Source organism: Triticum urartu, chromosome 6A, assembly GCF_056163025.1.
Source record: "Triticum urartu cultivar PI428250 chromosome 6A, HENAU_Tu73, whole genome shotgun sequence".
NCBI classification, from domain to species: domain Eukaryota; kingdom Viridiplantae; phylum Streptophyta; class Magnoliopsida; order Poales; family Poaceae; genus Triticum; species Triticum urartu.
The window spans coordinates 545,110,710-545,129,309 of NC_141878.1; the positions used below are offsets into that span (position 1 = coordinate 545,110,710).

Sequence of the window (18,600 nt, forward strand, 5' to 3'; positions counted from 1 at the left end):
CCTCCTACTGGATTGATACCTTGGTTCTCAAAAACTGAGGGAAATACTTATGCTACTTTGCTGCATGATCCCTTCCTCTTCGGGGAAAACCAACACAGTGCTCAAGAGGTAGCAGAGTACTCTGCTGCAGCGATGGGGTATATATAGGCAACTCATTTGTCCCGGTTCATGGCTGGAACCGGGACTAAAGCCCAACCTTCCGTCCCGGTTTGAGCCAAGAACCGGGACCAATGTTTGTGGGCCAGGAGCGAGGCCCATTCGTCCCGGTTCGTGCCTGGAACCGGGACAAATGGGTCCATACGAACCGGGACCAATGCCCATGAGGCCCCGGCCGGCCCCCTGGGCTGACGAACCGGGATGAATGCATCCATTGGTCCCGGTTCGTGAAAGAACCGGGACTAATGGGCTGGCTAGGCCCGAACGAAAGCCCCTTTTTCTACTAGTGGACACCTCCTCCATGGCCTCCTCCTTGACCACGGCCTGCAGCTCCGGGATGGCGACGTCACCTGCGGCGAAGAGGGCAATCATCTCTTCTAGGCCCTCCCATTGGGCTTCGTCGTGCTCCCATACGGAGGCCTCGAGCACCCGCCTCATGAGCTTCGCCTCCTCCTCGGCGGTCATGGGAGGGTGGTGGTGGCGGGGACGGCAAGGAGGAGGGTGTCGATGTTAGCCCGCCCACGCCCGCGCGATCGAGGCGGGCTGAGAGTGCGCGCCTGGCTGGCAGAGAGCTCCCGTGGCGGGCTCGGAGCACGACTGACAAAGAAGGATTGCCGCTGCAAGTTGTGCTCATCGCGGAGCCACGTATCCCACAATGGGGAGTTGACAATGTACCTGGCGTCGTTGACGAGGCTCGGCGGCAGGCGCGCGGCGGCGCTTGATCTCCTCGAGGCGACCGTGGCCGCTCACCGGGTTCGATGGAATGGGCACCCGATCTGCGGAGTGATGCTAGTTGTTGGGGAGGTGCACGTCGCTCCACGGTAGCGGCATCCCCGTCTCCCAATAGCGCTAGCAGATCTCAACCATCACGTATGTCTGAGAGCGCTACGGGGCCACCGGCGGGGAGATGCTAAATGCGGCTGGCGCCTGTTGGAGGAAGAACCTGCCTCCCCTTGCAGCCGGGGATCCACTTCCACACCATGGACGCATAGAAATAGAAGACCCTTTAAAAAATCACGAACAATTAATAGATGAGGAATCGAGAGTGGAACGTTTGCTATGACTAGAGACTAATGAGAACTGGGGATTTGAAGAAGGGGAATTGCCTCCGAGGCTTGAGGAAGACGAAGAGTAAGAAAGAGTTGTGCATGAGGAGATGGTTGGATAGTTAATTCGTGCAGTTTTTCATGTACCTCCATGCTCATTTACAAGCCAGGCCCCCTGTAATTTTGGGTCATATTTTAATCATGATTTTAACTAATAAAATATAAATCATAGTTACCAAAAATAATATCATTGTAAACTATATTAAAATATGAATCCAACAATAGAATTTTGGGTGACTTGACATTTTTCTAGTCAAACTTGTCATGAAGTTTTGATCCAAACTACAATGGGGACTAATAAGCAAGGACAGATGTAGTAGTTGACTGAGTTAATTTGTTATCTCAAGGAAGCGTAGTGTTAGAAGGGAGAGATGGATTGGTGGAATAGTTGCGTTATTTCTTGAGCCTCGTGGGCATATATATAGGAGTACATGATCATCTTGGAGTACAAGGCAAGGTAGAATAATATCCTACGCTATCCTAGCTTTCCTAATAATCACGATACTCAACATTCCCCCTCGGGCACAACGGCAGCGACGCAGACGGTGAGACTGGAGAAGAATCCGAAGGGAAGCCGACGGATACCCCCCCAGTCGTAACAGTCGATGCATCGCGGAGTCGTGGCTGGAGTGGAAACCGATGAGGTTGCTCATGCAAGGCGGTAGCCCTTTGTGCCATTTGTCGAGGTAGTCGAGAGCGTAGGTGGTGTAGCCGTAGTCGAGGGTAGCTGTGCGAAGAACGCCATGGTCGGGGTCGAGTCAGGGGTCGCCAGTGTCGAGGTAGTCACCGTGGAGCCATGAAAGAAGAGCAGCGGCGGCTAGAGAAGGAGCGTGGCGGTGGTGCTCGAAGTAGGCAAGAATGAACCCGACAGCGTGACAAAGACCGGCCCGGACGGTGACGTTCCCGGGCCAAGGGAGGTGGCGTGGTGCATATCACGTGGAAGTCAATGCGCGTGGGCGGTGGTGGACCGCGGGCCGCAGCGTTACGGACCAAAGGGGGGACGCAACGGCGGCGGGCTGGTTGGGACGCGGTGGGGAAGACCTCAGGGAGGTTGCAGGGATCGCGTGCCACGCTCTCTATGGCCCGATGGGGCGATGCAGCGGTAGCGCGAGGGTCGGTGCAGCCTCGGGGACGGCCTGGAGCGGACGGCCTCGGTGCGGTGGTTGACCACAGGCCGCGGCACTACGACCCAAAGGGGCGACGCAGCGGCCACACGCGATGTGGTGCAACCACGGGAACAGCCTTAGGGCGGCGGCAGGGACCACATGCCACGACGCTATGACCGAAAGAGGCGACGCAGCGGCGGCGTGGATCGGTGCAGCCACGGGGAGAACCATGGGGCGGCGGCGCTGCGGCCCGATAGGGCGATGCAGAGGCAGCCCGTTGCTCAATCGATGGAGGGGTGCGCTGAACTCGGGGACAGGGCGGTGACGGCCGGCGTACGTCGATGAGCGGGCCGATGCATGGGCGACTACCGTGAAGGGCCGCCTGTCGCGCGAGGCTGCCGAGTTGGGGCGACGAGCGGCCAGACGCACGGACGACGACCGTTAGCGGCCGCCTGTTGCGCGGGGCTGCCGGGTCGGTGAAGAGGTCGGCCGATCACGCCGGTGTCGGAGTAGAGGCGCACGGTGGTCGACGGCGGCGGAGGGCGACGCAAACCGATCAAGTATAGATCGAAAAACCAAAGAGAAAAACACTGATCAAAACGACCGACAAGAAAGCGAAAAAATCTGAAGCAAGGGCTCGGAAAAAAGACTCTCTAGGACAGCCGGTCAACACGACCGGCGGACGAACCCTAGGTACGGGCGACGCGGCCCCCGACGGCGGTCATGGAGGCCGACCGCCCCAGGGGTGGCGCGTGGGTACGGAAGCTGCGGCGGCTAGGGTTTAGAACCTGAAAACTGATACCATACCTTTCCTACTTTGACTAGGGGGGGGGGAGGGGTTGGGCCAGGGGGCACTGGTTGGTGGCCACTATAGTCTCCGGTAAGTGCACAAGTGTTTCAAGTAAAACTTTTGTCCCACATAGGGAATTTAGATGTGATTCCATGGGTTTATACGTGGTTCCCTCTACATTATATGAACAAGTTCAGTAAGTAGAGATTTGTGTTTGTAGTATATGCAGTCAATGTCTTGTTCTGGGTGTGCACGGGGTCTAGGGTTAGCAGCGCACCGGTACAGGGAAGAGCTATGTCCGCATACACGTGGATCTAACGAGTTTGCGTTTGTGTCTATTACTTTGATGAGTCTAGACTACTTCTTTGGTATTTTGGTAAAGATTTTGTCGTTCGATGGCTCTACTTCCAGAGGGTCATCCTTGGCCTAAGTATGTTCAAAGCTCATGACTTCTCATCCTTTTGGATGACGACTAATGGAGCTTTCGAAAACCTTTTGAAAGCAATCATGTTTGTGCCGGTATACGGTGGCGGCGTTACTACTTTGGTATGACTGCAATGTATTTCATATTGCAAATTTCGTTGTAATTCTTAATTATAGAAGTTCTTCCCTTTTTTGGCTTTATGATCCAAACAATGTTGCCCGGGTTTGAATAAGGCTATAGGCGATTAAGAAAAATCAAGAATGGAAAAAATGAGGCTAATGAGGGAAGTTCCCTCTATTAACTTTCGTTGTTAAGTAGTTGGGAAGAATGAAATGCAGGTGGCTTGAGTGGAAACATATGACACACTAGTCATTGCACTAGGAGGCTCTCTACCCGCAAAAAAATATAATGAATGATCATTCAACTGTTCGGTAGATGGTTGTTAGAGCAACTCCAATGAGGCGATCCATTTCGTCCGTTGGCGTCCGTTTGGATCGGCGCGGACAGAAAAGTCAGCCCAATGCACCGACCCAAAAGGACGCGCGTCCACTTGGTGTCTGCCTGCCGACTCATTCCCGGTCCATTTTTGAGCTGGATTTGCATCGGCGCAGACACAAGACGGACACGCGCGCGTGCCTACTCTTCCCCGGGCCCGCCGGTCGGTGGCAGCCACCACCATTTCCCCCGATTTTCCCCAAAACCCTCCCGCACGTGTGCTCCCGCCCCACACCCCGCCATGGAGGACGCCATCGACCTCGACGCCACCGCAGGCCTCGCCTCCCTCGCCTCGTCCGGCGCCTCCGCCCCTGCCGGGAAAGGCAAGCCTTGAAGGAAATATGCCCTAGAGGCAATAATAAAGTTATTATTTATTTCCTTATATATCATGATAAATGTTTATTATTCATGCTAGAATTGTATTAACCGGAAACATAATACATGTGTGAATACATAGACAAACAGAGTGTCACTAGTATGCCTCTACTAGACTAGCTCGTTAATCAAAGATGGTTATGTTTCCTAACCATGAACAAAAGAGTTTTTATTTGATTAACGAGATCACATCATTAGTTGAATAATCTGATTGACATGACCCATTCCATTAGCTTAGCACCCGATCGTTTAGTATGTTGCTATTGCTTTCTTCATGACTTATACATGTTCCTATGACTATGAGATTATGCAACTCCCGTTTGCCGGAGGAACACTTTGGGTGCTACCAAACGTCACAACGTAACTGGGTGATTATAAAGGAGCATTACAGGTGTCTCCAAAGGTACATGTTGGGTTGGCGTATTTCGAGATTAGGATTTGTCACTCCGATTGTCGGAGAGGTATCTCTGGGCCCTCTCGGTAATGCACATCACATAAGCCTTGCAAGCATTGCAACCAATAAGTTAGTTGCGAGATGATGTATTACGGAACGAGTAAAGAGACTTGCCGGTAACGAGATTGAACTAGGTATTGGATACCGACGATCGAATCTCGGGCAAGTAACATACCGATGACAAAGGGAACAACGTATGTTGTTATGCGGTCTGACCGATAAAGATCTTCGTAGAATATGTAGGAGCCAATATGGGCATCCAGGTCCCGCTATTGGTTATTGACCGGAGACGTGTCTCGGTCATGTCTACATTGTTCTCGAACCGTAGGGTCCGCACGCTTAACGTTACGATGACAGTTATTATGAGTTTATGCATTTTGATGTACCGAAGATTGTTTGGAGTCCCGGATGTGATCATGGACATGACGAGGAGTCTTGAAATGGTCGAGACATAAAGATTGATATATTGGAAGCCTATGTTTGGATATCGGAAGTGTTCCGGGTGAAATCGGGATTTTACCGGAGTACCGGGAGGTTACCGGAACCCCCCGGGAGCTATATGGGCCTTAGTGGGCTTTAGTGGAAAGGAGAAAGGGGCAGCCCAAGGTGGGCCGCGCGCCTCCCCCCCTCCCCTAGTCCTATTAGGACAAGGAGAGGTGGCTGGCCCCCTCTCTCTCTTTCCCCCCTCGAGGAATCCTATTCCAACTAGGATTGGGGGGGGGGGGAATCCTACTCCCAGAGGGAGTAGGACTCCTTTGGCGCGCCCTCCTTGGCCGGCCGCCCCCTCCCCCTTGGCTCCTTTATATACGGAGGCAGGGGGGCACCCTAGGACACACAAGTTGATCCTCGTGATCGTTCCTTGGCCGTGTGCGGTGCCCCCTGCCACCATATTCCACCTCGGTCATATCATTGTAGTGCTTAGGCGAAGCCCTGCGTCGGTAGAACATCATCATCGTCACCACGCCGTTGTGCTGACGGAACTCATCCCCGAAGCTTTGCTGGATCGGAGCCCGGGGAGCGTCATCGAGTTGTACGTGTGCTAAGAACTCGGAGGTGCCGGAGTAACGGTGCTTGGATCGGTCGGATCGGGAAGAAGACGTACGACTACTTCCTCTACGTTGTGTCAACACTTCCGTTGCGATCTACAAGGGTACGTAGATCATACTCTCCCCTCTCGTTGCTATGCATCACCATGATCTTGCGTGTGCGTAGGAAATTTTTTGAAATTACTGCGTTCCCCAACAGTGGCATCCGAGCCTAGGTTTTATGGTTTGATGTTATATGCACAAGTAGAACACAAGTGAGTTGTGAGCGATATAAGTCATACTGCCTACCAGCATGTCATACTTTGGTTCGGCGGTATTGTTGGACGAGACGACCCGGACCAACATTACGCGCACGCTTACGCGAGACCGGTTCCCCCGACGTGCTTTGCACATAGGTGGCTTGCGGGCGACTGTCTCTCCAACTTTAGTTGAACCAAGTATGGCTACGCCCGGTCCTTGCGAAGGTTAAAACGGAGTCAAATTGACAAACTATCATTGTGGTTTTGATGCGTAGGTGAGATTGGTTCTTGCTTAAGCCCGTAGCAGCCACGTAAAACTTGCAACAACAAAGTAGAGGACGTCTAACTTGTTTTTGCAGGGCATGTTGTGATGTGATATGGTCAAGGCATGATGATGAATTTTATTGTATGAGATGATCATGTTTTGTAACCGAGTTATCGGCAACTGGCAGGAGCCATATGGTTGTCGCTTTATTGTATGCAATGCAATCGCGATGTAATGCTTTACTTTATCACTAAACGGTAGCGATAGTCGTAGAAGCATAAGATTGGCGAGACGACAACGATGCTACGATGGAGATCAAGGTGTCGCGCCGGTGACGATGGTGATCATGACGGTGCTTCGGAGATGGAGATCACAGGCACAAGAAGATGATGACCATATCATATCACTTATATTGAGTGCATGTGATGTTTATCCTTTATGCATCTTATCTTGCTTTGATTGACGGTAGCATTATAAGATGATCTCTCACTAAATTATCAAGAAGTGTTCTCCCCGAGTATGCACCGTTGCCAAAGTTCGTCGTGCCCAGACACCACGTGATGATCGGGTGTGATAAGCTCTACGTCAATCTACAACGGGTGCAAGCCAGTTTTGCACACGCAGAATACTCGGGTTATACTTGACGAGCCTAGCATATGCAGATATGGCCTCGGAACACTGAGACCGAAAGGTCGAGCGTGAATCATATAGTAGATATGATCAACATAATGATGTTCACCATTGAAGAGTAATCCATTTCACGTGATGATCGGTTATGGTTTAGTTGATTTGGATCACGTGATCACTTAGAAGATTAGAGGGATGTCTATCTAAGTGGGAGTTCTTAAGTAATATGATTAATTGAACTTAAATTCATCATGAACTTAGTCCCTGATAGTATCTTGCTTGTTTATGTTGATTGTAGATAGATGGCTCGTGCTATTGTTCCGTTGAATTTTAATGCGTTCCTTGAGAAAGCAAAGTTGAAAGATGATGGTAGCAATTACACGGACTGGGTTCGTAACTTGAGGATTATCCTCATTGCTGCACAGAAGAATTACGTCCTGGAAGCACCGCTGGGTGCCAGGCCTGCTGCTGGAGCAACACCAGATGTTATGAACGTCTGGCAGAGCAAAGCTGATGACTACTCGATAGTTCAGTGTGCCATGCTTTACGGCTTAGAATCGGGACTTCAACGACGTTTTGAACATCATGGAGCATATGAGATGTTTCAGGAGTTGAAGTTAATATTTCAATCAAATGCCCGAATTGAGAGATATGAAGTCTCCAATAAGTTCTACAGCTGCAAGATGGAGGAGAACAGTTCTGTCAGTGAGCATATACTCAAAATGTCTGGGTATAATAATCACTTGATTCAATTGGGAGTTAATCTTCCAGATGATTGCGTCATTGACAGAATTCTCCAATCACTGCCACCAAGCTACAAGAGCTTCGTGATGAACTATAATATGCAAGGGATGAACAAGACTATTCCCGAGCTCTTCACAATGCTGAAAACTGCGGAGGTAGAAATCAAGAAGGAGCATCAAGTGTTGATGGTCAACAAGACCACTGGTTTCAAGAAAAAGGGCAAAGGAAAGAAGAAGGGGAACTTCAAGAAGAACGGCAAACAAGTTGCTGCTCAAGAGAAGAAACCCAAGTCTGGACCTAAGCCTGAAACCGAGTGCTTCTACTGCAAGCAGACTGGTCACTGGAAGCGGAACTGCCCCAAGTATTTGGCAGATAAGAAGGATGGCCAGGTGAACAAAGGTATATGTGATATACATGTTATTGATGTGTACCTTACTAGAGCTCGCAGTAGCACCTGGGTATTTGATACTGGTTCTGTTGCTAATATTTGCAACTCGAAACAGGGACTACGGATTAAGCGAACACTAGCAAAGGACGAGGTGACGATGCGCGTGGGAAACGTTTCCAAAGTCGATGTGATCGCGGTCGGCACGCTACCTCTACATCTACCTTCGGGATTAGTATTGGACCTAAATAATTGTTATTTGGTGCCAGCGTTGAGCATGAACATTATATCTGGATCTTGTTTGATGCGAGACGGTTATTAATTTAAATCAGAGAATAATGGTTGTTCTATTTATATGAGTAATATCTTTTATGGTCATGCACCCTTGAAGAGTGGTCTATTCTTGTTGAATCTCGATAGTAGTAACACACATATTCATAATGTTGAAGCCAAAAGATGCAGAGTTGATAATGATGGTGCAACTTATTTGTGGCACTGCCGTTTGGGTCATATCGGTGTAAAGCGCATGAAGAAACTCCATACTGATGGACTTTTGGAACCACTTGATTATGAATCACTTGGTACTTGCGAACCGTGCCTCATGGGCAAGATGACTAAAACGCCGTTCTCCGGTACTATGGAGAGAGCAACAGATTTGTTGGAAATCATACATACAGATGTATGTGGTCCGATGAATATTGAGGCTCATGGCGGATATCGTTATTTTCTCACCTTCACAGATGATTTAAGCAGATATGGGTATATCTACTTAATGAAACATAAGTCTGAAACATTTGAAAAGTTCAAAGAATTTCAGAGTGAAGTTGAAAATCATCGTAACAAGAAAATAAAGTTTCTACGATCTGATCGTGGAGGAGAATATTTGAGTTACGAGTTTGGTGTACATTTGAAAAATTGTGGAATAGTTTCGCAACTCACGCCACCCGGAACACCACAGCGTAATGGTGTGTCCGAACGTCGTAATCGTACTTTATTAGATATGGTGCGATCTATGATGTCTCTTACAGATTTACCGCTATCGTTTTGGGGTTATGCTTTAGAGACGGCCGCATTCACGTTAAATAGGGCACCATCAAAATCCGTTGAGACGACGCCTTATGAACTATGGTTTGGCAAGAAACCAAAGTTGTCGTTTCTTAAAGTTTGGGGCTGCGATGCTTATGTGAAAAAGCTTCAACCTGATAAGCTCGAACCCAAATCGGAGAAATGTGTCTTCATAGGATACCCAAAGGAGACTGTTGGGTACACCTTCTATCACAGATCCGAAGGCAAGACATTCGTTGCTAAGAATGGATCCTTTCTAGAGAAGGAGTTTCTCTCGAAAGAAGTGAGTGGGAGGAAAGTAGTACTTGACGAGGTAACTGTACCTGCTCCCTTATTGGAAAGTAGTACGTCACAGAAAACTGTTTCAGTGACACCTACACTAGTTAGTGAGGAAGCTAATGATGATGATCATGAAACTTTAGATCAAGATACTACTGAACCTCGTAGATCAACCAGAGTAAGATCCGCACCAGAGTGGTACGGTAATCTTGTTCTGGAAGTCATGTTACTAGATCATGATGAACCTACGAACTATGAAGAAGCGATGGTGAGCCCAGATTCCACAAAATGGCTTGAAGCCATGAAATCTGAGATGGGATCCATGTATGAGAACAAAGTATGGACTTTGGTTGACTTGCCCGCTGATCAGCAAGCAATTGAGAATAAATGGATCTTCAAGAAGAAGACTGACGCTGACGGAAATATTACTGTCTACAAAGCTCGACTTGTCGCAAAAGGTTTTCGGCAAGTTCAAGGGATTGACTACGATGAGACCTTCTCACCCGTAGCGATGCTTAAGTCTGTCCGAATCATGTTAGCAATTGCCGCATTTTATGATTATGAAATTTGGCAGATGGATGTCAAAACTGCATTCCTGAATGGATTTCTGGAAGAAGAGTTGTATATGATGCAACCAGAAGGTTTTGTCGATCCAAAGGGAGCTAACAAAGTGTGCAAGCTCCAGCGATCCATTTATGGACTGGTGCAAGCCTCTCGGAGTTGGAATAAACGCTTTGATAGTGTGATCAAAGCATTTGGTTTTATACAGACTTTTGGAGAAGCCTGTATTTACAAGAAAGTGAGTGGGAGCTCTGTAGCATTTCTGATATTATATGTGGATGACATATTACTGATTGGGAATGATATAGAATTTCTGGATAGCATAAAGGGATACTTGAATAAGAGTTTTTCAATGAAAGACCTCGGTGAAGCTGCTTACATATTAGGCATTAAGATCTATAGAGATAGATCAAGACGCTTAATTGGACTTTCACAAAGCACATACCTTGACAAAGTTTTGAAGAAATTCAAAATGGATCAAGCAAAGAAAGGGTTCTTGCCTGTGTTACAAGGTGTGAAGTTGAGTAAGACTCAATGCCCGACCACTGCAGAAGATAGAGAGAATATGAAAGATGTTCCCTATGCTACAGCCATAGGCTCTATCATGTATGCAATGCTGTGTACCAGACCTGATGTGTGCCTTGCTATAAGTTTAGCAGGGAGGTACCAAAGTAATCCAGGAGTGGATCACTGGACGGCGGTCAAGAACATCCTGAAATACCTGAAAAGGACTAAGGATATGTTTCTCGTATATGGAGGTGACAAAGAGCTCATCGTAAATGGTTACGTTGATGCAAGCTTTGACACTGATCCGGACGATTCTAAATCGCAAACCGGATACGTATTTACATTAAACGGTGGAGCTATCAGTTGGTGCAGTTCTAAACAAAGCGTCGTGGCGGGATCTACATGTGAAGCGGAGTACATAGCTGCTTCGGAAGCAGCAAACGAAGGATTCTGGATGAAGGAGTTCATATCTGATCTAGGTGTCATACCTAGTGCATCGGGTCCAATGAAAATCTTTTGTGACAATACTGGTGCAATTGCCTTGGCAAAGGAATCCAGATTTCACAAGAGAACCAAGCACATCAAGAGACGCTTCAATTCCATCCGGAATCTAGTCCAGGTGGGAGACATAGAGATTTGCAAGATACATACAGATCTGAATGTAGCAGACCCATTGACTAAGCCTCTTCCACGAGCAAAACATGATCAGCACCAAGGCTCCATGGGTGTTAGAATCATTACTGTGTAATCTAGATTATTGACTCTAGTGCAAGTGGGAGACTGAGGGAAATATGCCCTGGAGGCAATAATAAATTTATTATTTATTTCCTTATATATCATGATAAATGTTTATTATTCATGCTAGAATTGTATTAACCGGAAACATAATACATGTGTGAATACATAGACAAACAGAGTGTCACTAGTATGCCTCTACTAGACTAGCTCGTTAATCAAAGATGGTTATGTTTCCTAACCATGAACAAAAGAGTTGTTATTTGATTAACGAGATCACATCATTAGTTGAATGATCTGATTGACATGACCCATTCCATTAGCTTAGCACCCGATCGTTTAGTATGTTGCTATTGCTTTCTTCATGACTTATACATGTTCCTATGACTATGAGATTATGCAACTCCCGTTTGCCGGAGGAACACTTTGGGTGCTACCAAACATCACAACGTAACTGGGTGATTATAAAGGAGCATTACAGGTGTCTCCAAAGGTACATGTTGGGTTGGCGTATTTCGAGATTAGGATTTGTCACTCCGATTGTCGGAGAGGTATCTCTGGGCCCTCTCGGTAATGCACATCACATAAGCCTTGCAAGCATTGCAACCAATAAGTTAGTTGCGAGATGATGTATTACGGAACGAGTAAAGAAGACTTGCCGGTAACGAGATTGAACTAGGTATTGGATACCGACGATCGAATCTCGGGCAAGTAACATACCGATGACAAAGGGAACAACGTATGTTGTTATGCGGTCTGACCGATAAAGATCTTCGTAGAATATGTAGGAGCCAATATGGGCATCCAGGTCCCGCTATTGGTTATTGACCGGAGACGTGTCTCGGTCATGTCTACATTGTTCTCGAACCGTAGGGTCCGCACGCTTAACGTTACGATGACAGTTATTATGAGTTTGTGCATTTTGATGTACCGAAGATTGTTCGGAGTCCCGGATGTGATCATGGACATGACGAGGAGTCTCGAAATGGTCGAGACATAAAGATTGATATATTGGAAGCCTATGTTTGGATATCGGAAGTGTTCCGGGTGAAATCGGGATTTTACCGGAGTACCGGGAGGTTACCGGAACCCCCCGGGAGCTATATGGGCCTTAGTGGGCTTTAGTGGAAAGGAGAAAGGGGCAGCCCAAGGTGGGCCGCGCGCCTCCCCCTCCCCTAGTCCTATTAGAACAAGGAGAGGTGGCTGGCCCCCTCTCTCTCTTTCCCCCCTCGAGGAATCCTATTCCAACTAGGATTGGGGGGGGGGGGAATCCTACTCCCAGAGGGAGTAGGACTCCTTTGGCGCGCCCTCCTTGGCCGGCCGCCCCTCCCCCTTGGCTCCTTTATATACGGAGGCAGGGGGGCACCCTAGGACACACAAGTTGATCCTCGTGATCGTTCCTTAGCCGTGTGCGGTGCCCCCTGCCACCATATTCCACCTCGGTCATATCGTTGTAGTGCTTAGGCGAAGCCCTGCGTCGGTAGAACATCATCATCGTCACCACGCCGTTGTGCTGACGGAACTCATTCCCGAAGCTTTGCTGGATCGGAGCCCGGGGAGCGTCATCGAGTTGTACGTGTGCTAAGAACTCGGAGGTGCCGGAGTAACGGTGCTTGGATCGGTCGGATCGGGAAGAAGACGTACGACTACTTCCTCTACGTTGTGTCAACGCTTCCGTTGCGATCTACAAGGGTACGTAGATCATACACTCCCCTCTCGTTGCTATGCATCACCATGATCTTGCGTGTGCGTAGGAAATTTTTTGAAATTACTGCGTTCCCCAACAAGCCTCGTGCCTCGTGCAAGATCGCTGCCGCGGCCAAGCCAAAGAAGCCGCTGACGCCCGCACAACGGGCAAAGGAGTCGCCCAAGAGGAAGGACTGGAGGCACGCGGCGGACGCGAGGGATGAGGCCGCCGCGCAGGCCGCCGTCGCCGTCACCGCGCCGCAGGAGGTCACCAACGCCCGCGTCGCGGCGGCAACGAGGGAGGCGCTCTACATGCTAGGGTTAAACCCTGGACAACACGGCCTCCTCAACTCCGTCGTCACCGCGGCCAGCACCGGCTCATCGACGTTTCCTCGGATGGTGCTGCCCGACTCGCCCCGCGCGTCGGCTTGCAACCCGGTGCCCGGCTTCCACGTGTACCCGCAGGCCTCCCGCCTCTTCGGGGAGTGCTCGCCCGACGTGAGCGTGGTCGCGCCTTCCATTCCCGCGCCCGCGCCCATCGACCTCAACGCCACCCCGGTGGCCAGTGGCTCGTCATTCGGTGGCGCGAGGAAATGCGCGCGGCAGACGCCGGCCGGCGTGCTCCCGGAGGCCCGCAACCTGTTTGACGGAATGACATCCGCCGTCGACGAGGACTACATGCAGAACCTCATCTTCGAGGGTGGTGCGCCAGCCGCTGGCTACGATCCCGACGAGACACAAAGCCAGGACAGCCGCGGGCCATTCACGCCGGCTGCTGGCTATGATCCCGATAGGCGGCCTTCATGCGTGATCAGGCCGGCATCGACCTGGACGGCTGCCCACTCGACCACGAGTTCCCGGACGACTATGGGCTAGAGGAAGAGGACGAGTGCGACATCAAAGTGGAGCCCTTGTTCGAGGACGAGCTCGCCAACCAAACCGCCGGTCCTAAGTCGAAGCGTAAGAGCAAGCGCATGAAGGCATACACGGCGGCCGAGGACAAGCTTCTTTGCGAGTGTTGACGAGACATCGGACAAGACCCCAAGACCGATGCCGAACAAAAGCATTTAACTTTTTGGATTCGTGTCCACCGGGAGTTTCATGAGCGCAAGAAGTTTCCGCCTAACCAAATTGTGAGCATGCGTGGGTGGGTGTCCATTTCCAAGCGATGGAGGGTGATCGAACAAGAGTGCAACAAGTTTTGCGCCACTCTTGAGAGCATCAAGGCCCACCCCGTGAGCGGCATCGGCATGCAAGACATGGTATGATAGCAAGCCGCCCTCTTTTGTGTCATCAAGTTCATGCTTGCGTGTTCATTTGCATATCATTTACCCATATGCTTGCATGGAAACATTTTGTAGGCATTTCAAGCTTTGGAGGCATTCAAGGTTCAACTCAACGACAAGTGCTTCAACCTCTTCCATTGCTTTCGGGTCATCAAGAACGAGGAGAAGTTCAAGGCGCAATACGTCGTCCTCAAGTCGCGTGGGGGGAAGAAAGCCGTGGAGGAGGTTGGGGAGGGCGAGCCGGCACCCCCGCGGGGGAAGACCAACTCCAAGAAGGAGGACAAGCGGGATGCGGCATCCAACGCCTTGATCGCAAGCGTGGAGGGCATGATGAACAAGAAGGACTCAAGGGAGGAGGAGCGCCGGCGTTTCTAAGGCGGAGCAAATGGACGCTTTCATGGAGATCCAAAGGAGGAGGCTTGAGATGGACGCGGAGAAGCAAGCTAAGATGTTCGAGCTCGAGGCGGAGAAGCAAGCCAAGATGCTAGAGATCGAGGCCGCCAACGCCAAGACCAAGGCCAAAGAAGTGGCTCTCGCGAGCATGATGACCGGAGTGGAGATCGTGAAGGTGGATCTCAACACCGTGTCGCCAAGGAAGAGGCCGTGGTTCGAGAATATGCAGGCCGACATGCTCAAATTCGACGACGAGTGATCTATAGCGGCGAGCGCCGTCTTTTTTGTATGCCGGCAGGTGCGCTGGCATGCCCACGAGGGCCGCAATGGCGTGGGCGAACTCAAGTCCCACCCTTTTTTGTGTGCTTGCATGTGTGTCGGCCGGCTGACGAGTGCGCCAACATGAACTGTGGTGAATTTTCTGAAGCCGACATTGTATGCCGACGCTGGCATGATGCTGGCATGATCGGCCGCGGACTTTTTTTTAAGTTGAGTGCAGATATGAAATGGATCGACGAGTTGTGCGCACTACCGACCCAAATACAAAACTGGACGGACGTCGGGCGGGCGGCCGATCCAAACGGACAAAAAACAGACAAATACATTGTGCGTTTGGGTCGATCCGTTGGAGTTGCTCTTAGGCAAGATAAAGCCCACTAAACGTGATGATCTGTGCGTGCACAACTCAAATGTGTCGAATATGGATATATGTGACATTTCGAGGGTATATGCCACAAAGGCCGAGGTAAACTGCTCGAATTGTCGCTTTAGGATAGCACATTTTTCCTTATTTAGTAATATACCTGTTCTTCCAAGGAAACGACTTTCTAGTTATCGATTGCACTACTAGGCACATGGTGCGGTACAGAAAAGGAGTAGATCCAAAGTATCTGTATGAAGGTACAGAAACAAAGGAAGGCGACAAGAAAGCCAAGCATGCCAGATGAGTCAACTCTTTGAAAAATAAGAAAATCGATGCTAATAGCACATGAGCCGTGAGAATGCGGTTAGTGATTGATTGTGAAAGCAAGAATCAAATAGGAAAAATAAGAGTTGTCGGTAAAAAAATGTTGCTGGGTCAACCGAAATCGCCGTTACAATTCTTTCAAAAGGCTAATCAAAACTGTTCCACACACGGCATTTACCTTTTGATCTTTCTACGACCATGCAATCGGGCGGCGGTTGCCTTTTCACTCGTACGCATGCGGACCTTGATTTAATCGTCGTAGTAGTACAAGAACTGTACTAATACCATGATGAGTTATGTCGTACTACCACACCACGGTTCAAAACTGAATATTTCCTAGCTGCGGATTAGTACTAAGAAACAAACAAATGGGATGGCAAGCACGGTGTCGCCTTCGCTCACCACGTTCCCCTCGTGCCAATTATTGGTCGGCGTGCTCAGAACAGTGAGAACAAGGACCCATGATAATAAAAGTTGAATGATCCGATCCAGCGGCAAGCACGGCGCACTAGCTAGCTCGCGCACGCACCACCGAACGCGACGGCTCACTGACTCGTCGTGCTTAAATAAGGAGCCTAGGGTGCCTACCAGCTCATCGTCAATCGAAAGCAGATCGAATCCGAGAGTATCATCGTCGGTTAGGCGTCGCCACCACCACCAGCAGCACCATGGCAGCGCCCCCCTCCTCCGTCTCCGTCAGGGCCGGCGCGTCCGTCTCGGCGAAGCTGACCCCTTCGCGGGCCGCCAGGGTTGGGTTCGGTGGCAGGGTCAGCGTCGGCTCGGGCAGGAAGTGCGGCGGCCCCGTGCGGGCGTCGCTCTTCTCGCCCAAGCCCGCGGTGGCCATGGACGCGAGGCCGACCAAGGTGCAGGAGCTGCACGTCTACGAGCTCAACGAGCGCGACCGCGAGAGCCCCGCCTACCTCCGGCTGAGCGCCAAGCAGAGCCAGAACGCGCTCGGCGACCTCGTCCCCTTCACCAACAAGGTCAGTCAGTCCAGCAAGTGATGAATCTTTCTTGCTCCTTCCTCTGTTCCGTTCATCTTCCTCTGCTAGCTTTGTTGAGTGGGCGAGTGAGTCAACGGCGACCTTATGCTTGCAGGTGTACAACGGGAGCCTGGACAAGCGGATCGGGATCACGGCCGGGATCTGCATCCTGATCCAGCACGTGCCGGAGCGCAACGGCGACCGCTACGAGGCCATCTACAGCATCTACTTCGGCGACTACGGCCACATCACCGTGCAGGGGCCCTACCTCACCTACGAGGAGTCCTACCTCGCCGTCACCGGCGGCTCCGGCGTCTTCGAGGGCGTGTACGGCCAGGTCAAGCTCAACCAGATCGTCTTCCCCTTCAAGATCTTCTACACCTTCTACCTCAAGGGCATCCCGGACCTGCCGAGGGAGCTGCTCTGCACGCCCGTCCCGCCCTCCCCCACCGTCGAGCCCACGCCCGCCGCCAAGGCCACCGAGCCACACGCATGCCTCAACAACTTCACCGACTAGCTACCCACCTACTCCTACCTAGGTAGCCAGCCCAAAATATCTAGTATTGCTCCTGCTAGTTGAACTTGCGTGTGTGTGTGTGTTGCAACTTCATCGACTAGCTAGCTCTAGCTAGGTACCCCAAAATATAGCCATGTACGCCAAATTGCTTGTACTCCTACTGGCGTTGAATGAATGTCCGTGTATTGCAACGGTGGAATAATTTCAAGTACTACGGAAACATGATTTCTTTCTCAATAAAATATTCATATTTGTTACTCCTCTGATTTAAAATAGGTGTCGCAATTTTAATTTAAAACTATGGCACTTATTTTAGAATATTGACTGCTTTAAAGAAATCAGGCATCTCTCCATATCGGATTTCTTTTTCTCCGACGGTCATTGTCTCTCTCCAACGTGTCGTCAGACAAATGGTCTTGTTCTTAAACAAAGGGAAAAGGATTAAAAGAAGTGTCGTCAGACAAATGGTCATATTTGTTACTCCTCGGACCCAAAATAAGTGTCGTGAATTTAATTTGGTATTAATTCAAAATTATGACACTTACTTTAAATCGGAGGCAGTAGCAATTTCCATCCAAATAAATGAGAATCAGAACAAGTCATGTTGGCCAAATTGCCATAATAACCGCCATTATGACGGACAGGCAAAAATACATCTAGAAGAGTAGCCATCCTATGAAATCAGCATATATAATTTATAAAGCACGCTTCCTAACACAATTGTGTGTGATGGAGAGGAAAGTTTACGATTTGTATTTTAATTGGAAAAGAATTGGTCCCATGATAACATAGCCAATAATTATGAAGACGCCGAGTTTCCACGTCCTAGAGGCCTTCATAATCAATAAAAAACGCTCCATAAAACTGGAATGCTGCCTATACGACAACAATTAAGTCCAATAACACAAACCAATCCACATCGCTGCATTAAAGAAATCAGGCATCTCTCGATATTTGTGTTTGACTGTCATTGTCTCTCTCCAGCGTGTCGTCAGACAAATGGTCCTGTTCTTAAGCAAAGAAAAAAAATTAAAGCAGACATCTCTGGTGATGAAAGCATAAAATACTTTCACGACTCTCCTTCCTAGCGTTTCCACAAAAATAAGATCCGATTATTAAGGAACATGCCATCCCATCCCTCATGATGCAAGCATAAAATATCTAGCCCTCTCAAGACCAAAAGGGTAAAATCCTTGATCCCCCCCCCCCCCCCCCCCCCCCACGTCGACCAAACTGGCTTCATCTGTGGATGCAACATCACGGACAATTTTAACTACAATGCTGACATTCTAAGCTCCCGCCACACTAGAAAAATGTCTACCATGGTCTTCAAACTTGATTTTTGCAAGGCATTTGACTCAGTCAACTTGGGACTCACTCATGTTTTTTCTCTCTATTAGGGGATTCCC

General features: G+C 49.6%; 1 protein-coding gene and 1 pseudogene across 1 annotated transcript; both read left to right on the forward strand.

Moving 5' to 3' along the window:
* The first annotated feature begins 825 nt into the window (after positions 1-825).
* Positions 826-14,067, forward strand: LOC147966196 (uncharacterized; annotated as a pseudogene).
* A 2,136-nt stretch (positions 14,068-16,203) lies between these two features.
* LOC125514845 (allene oxide cyclase, chloroplastic) lies at positions 16,204-17,448 on the forward strand. Its single transcript, XM_048680214.2, has 2 exons — positions 16,204-16,674; positions 16,790-17,448. Exons 1-2 carry the CDS (start codon positions 16,360-16,362, stop codon positions 17,189-17,191), a joined length of 717 nt encoding a protein of 238 aa, XP_048536171.1. The 5' UTR covers positions 16,204-16,359; the 3' UTR covers positions 17,192-17,448.
* Positions 17,449-18,600: the final 1,152 nt, after the last annotated feature.

Excerpts from the sequence above, each read along its gene's own strand:
- LOC125514845 (XM_048680214.2), top strand. The coding sequence starts at position 16,360 with ATGGCAGCGCCCCCCTCCTCCGTCTCCGTCAGGGCCGGCGCGTCCGTC. Across the intron at positions 16,675-16,789 it reads TCGTCCCCTTCACCAACAAG|GTGTACAACGGGAGCCTGGA; the intron begins GTCAGTCAGTCC and ends TTATGCTTGCAG.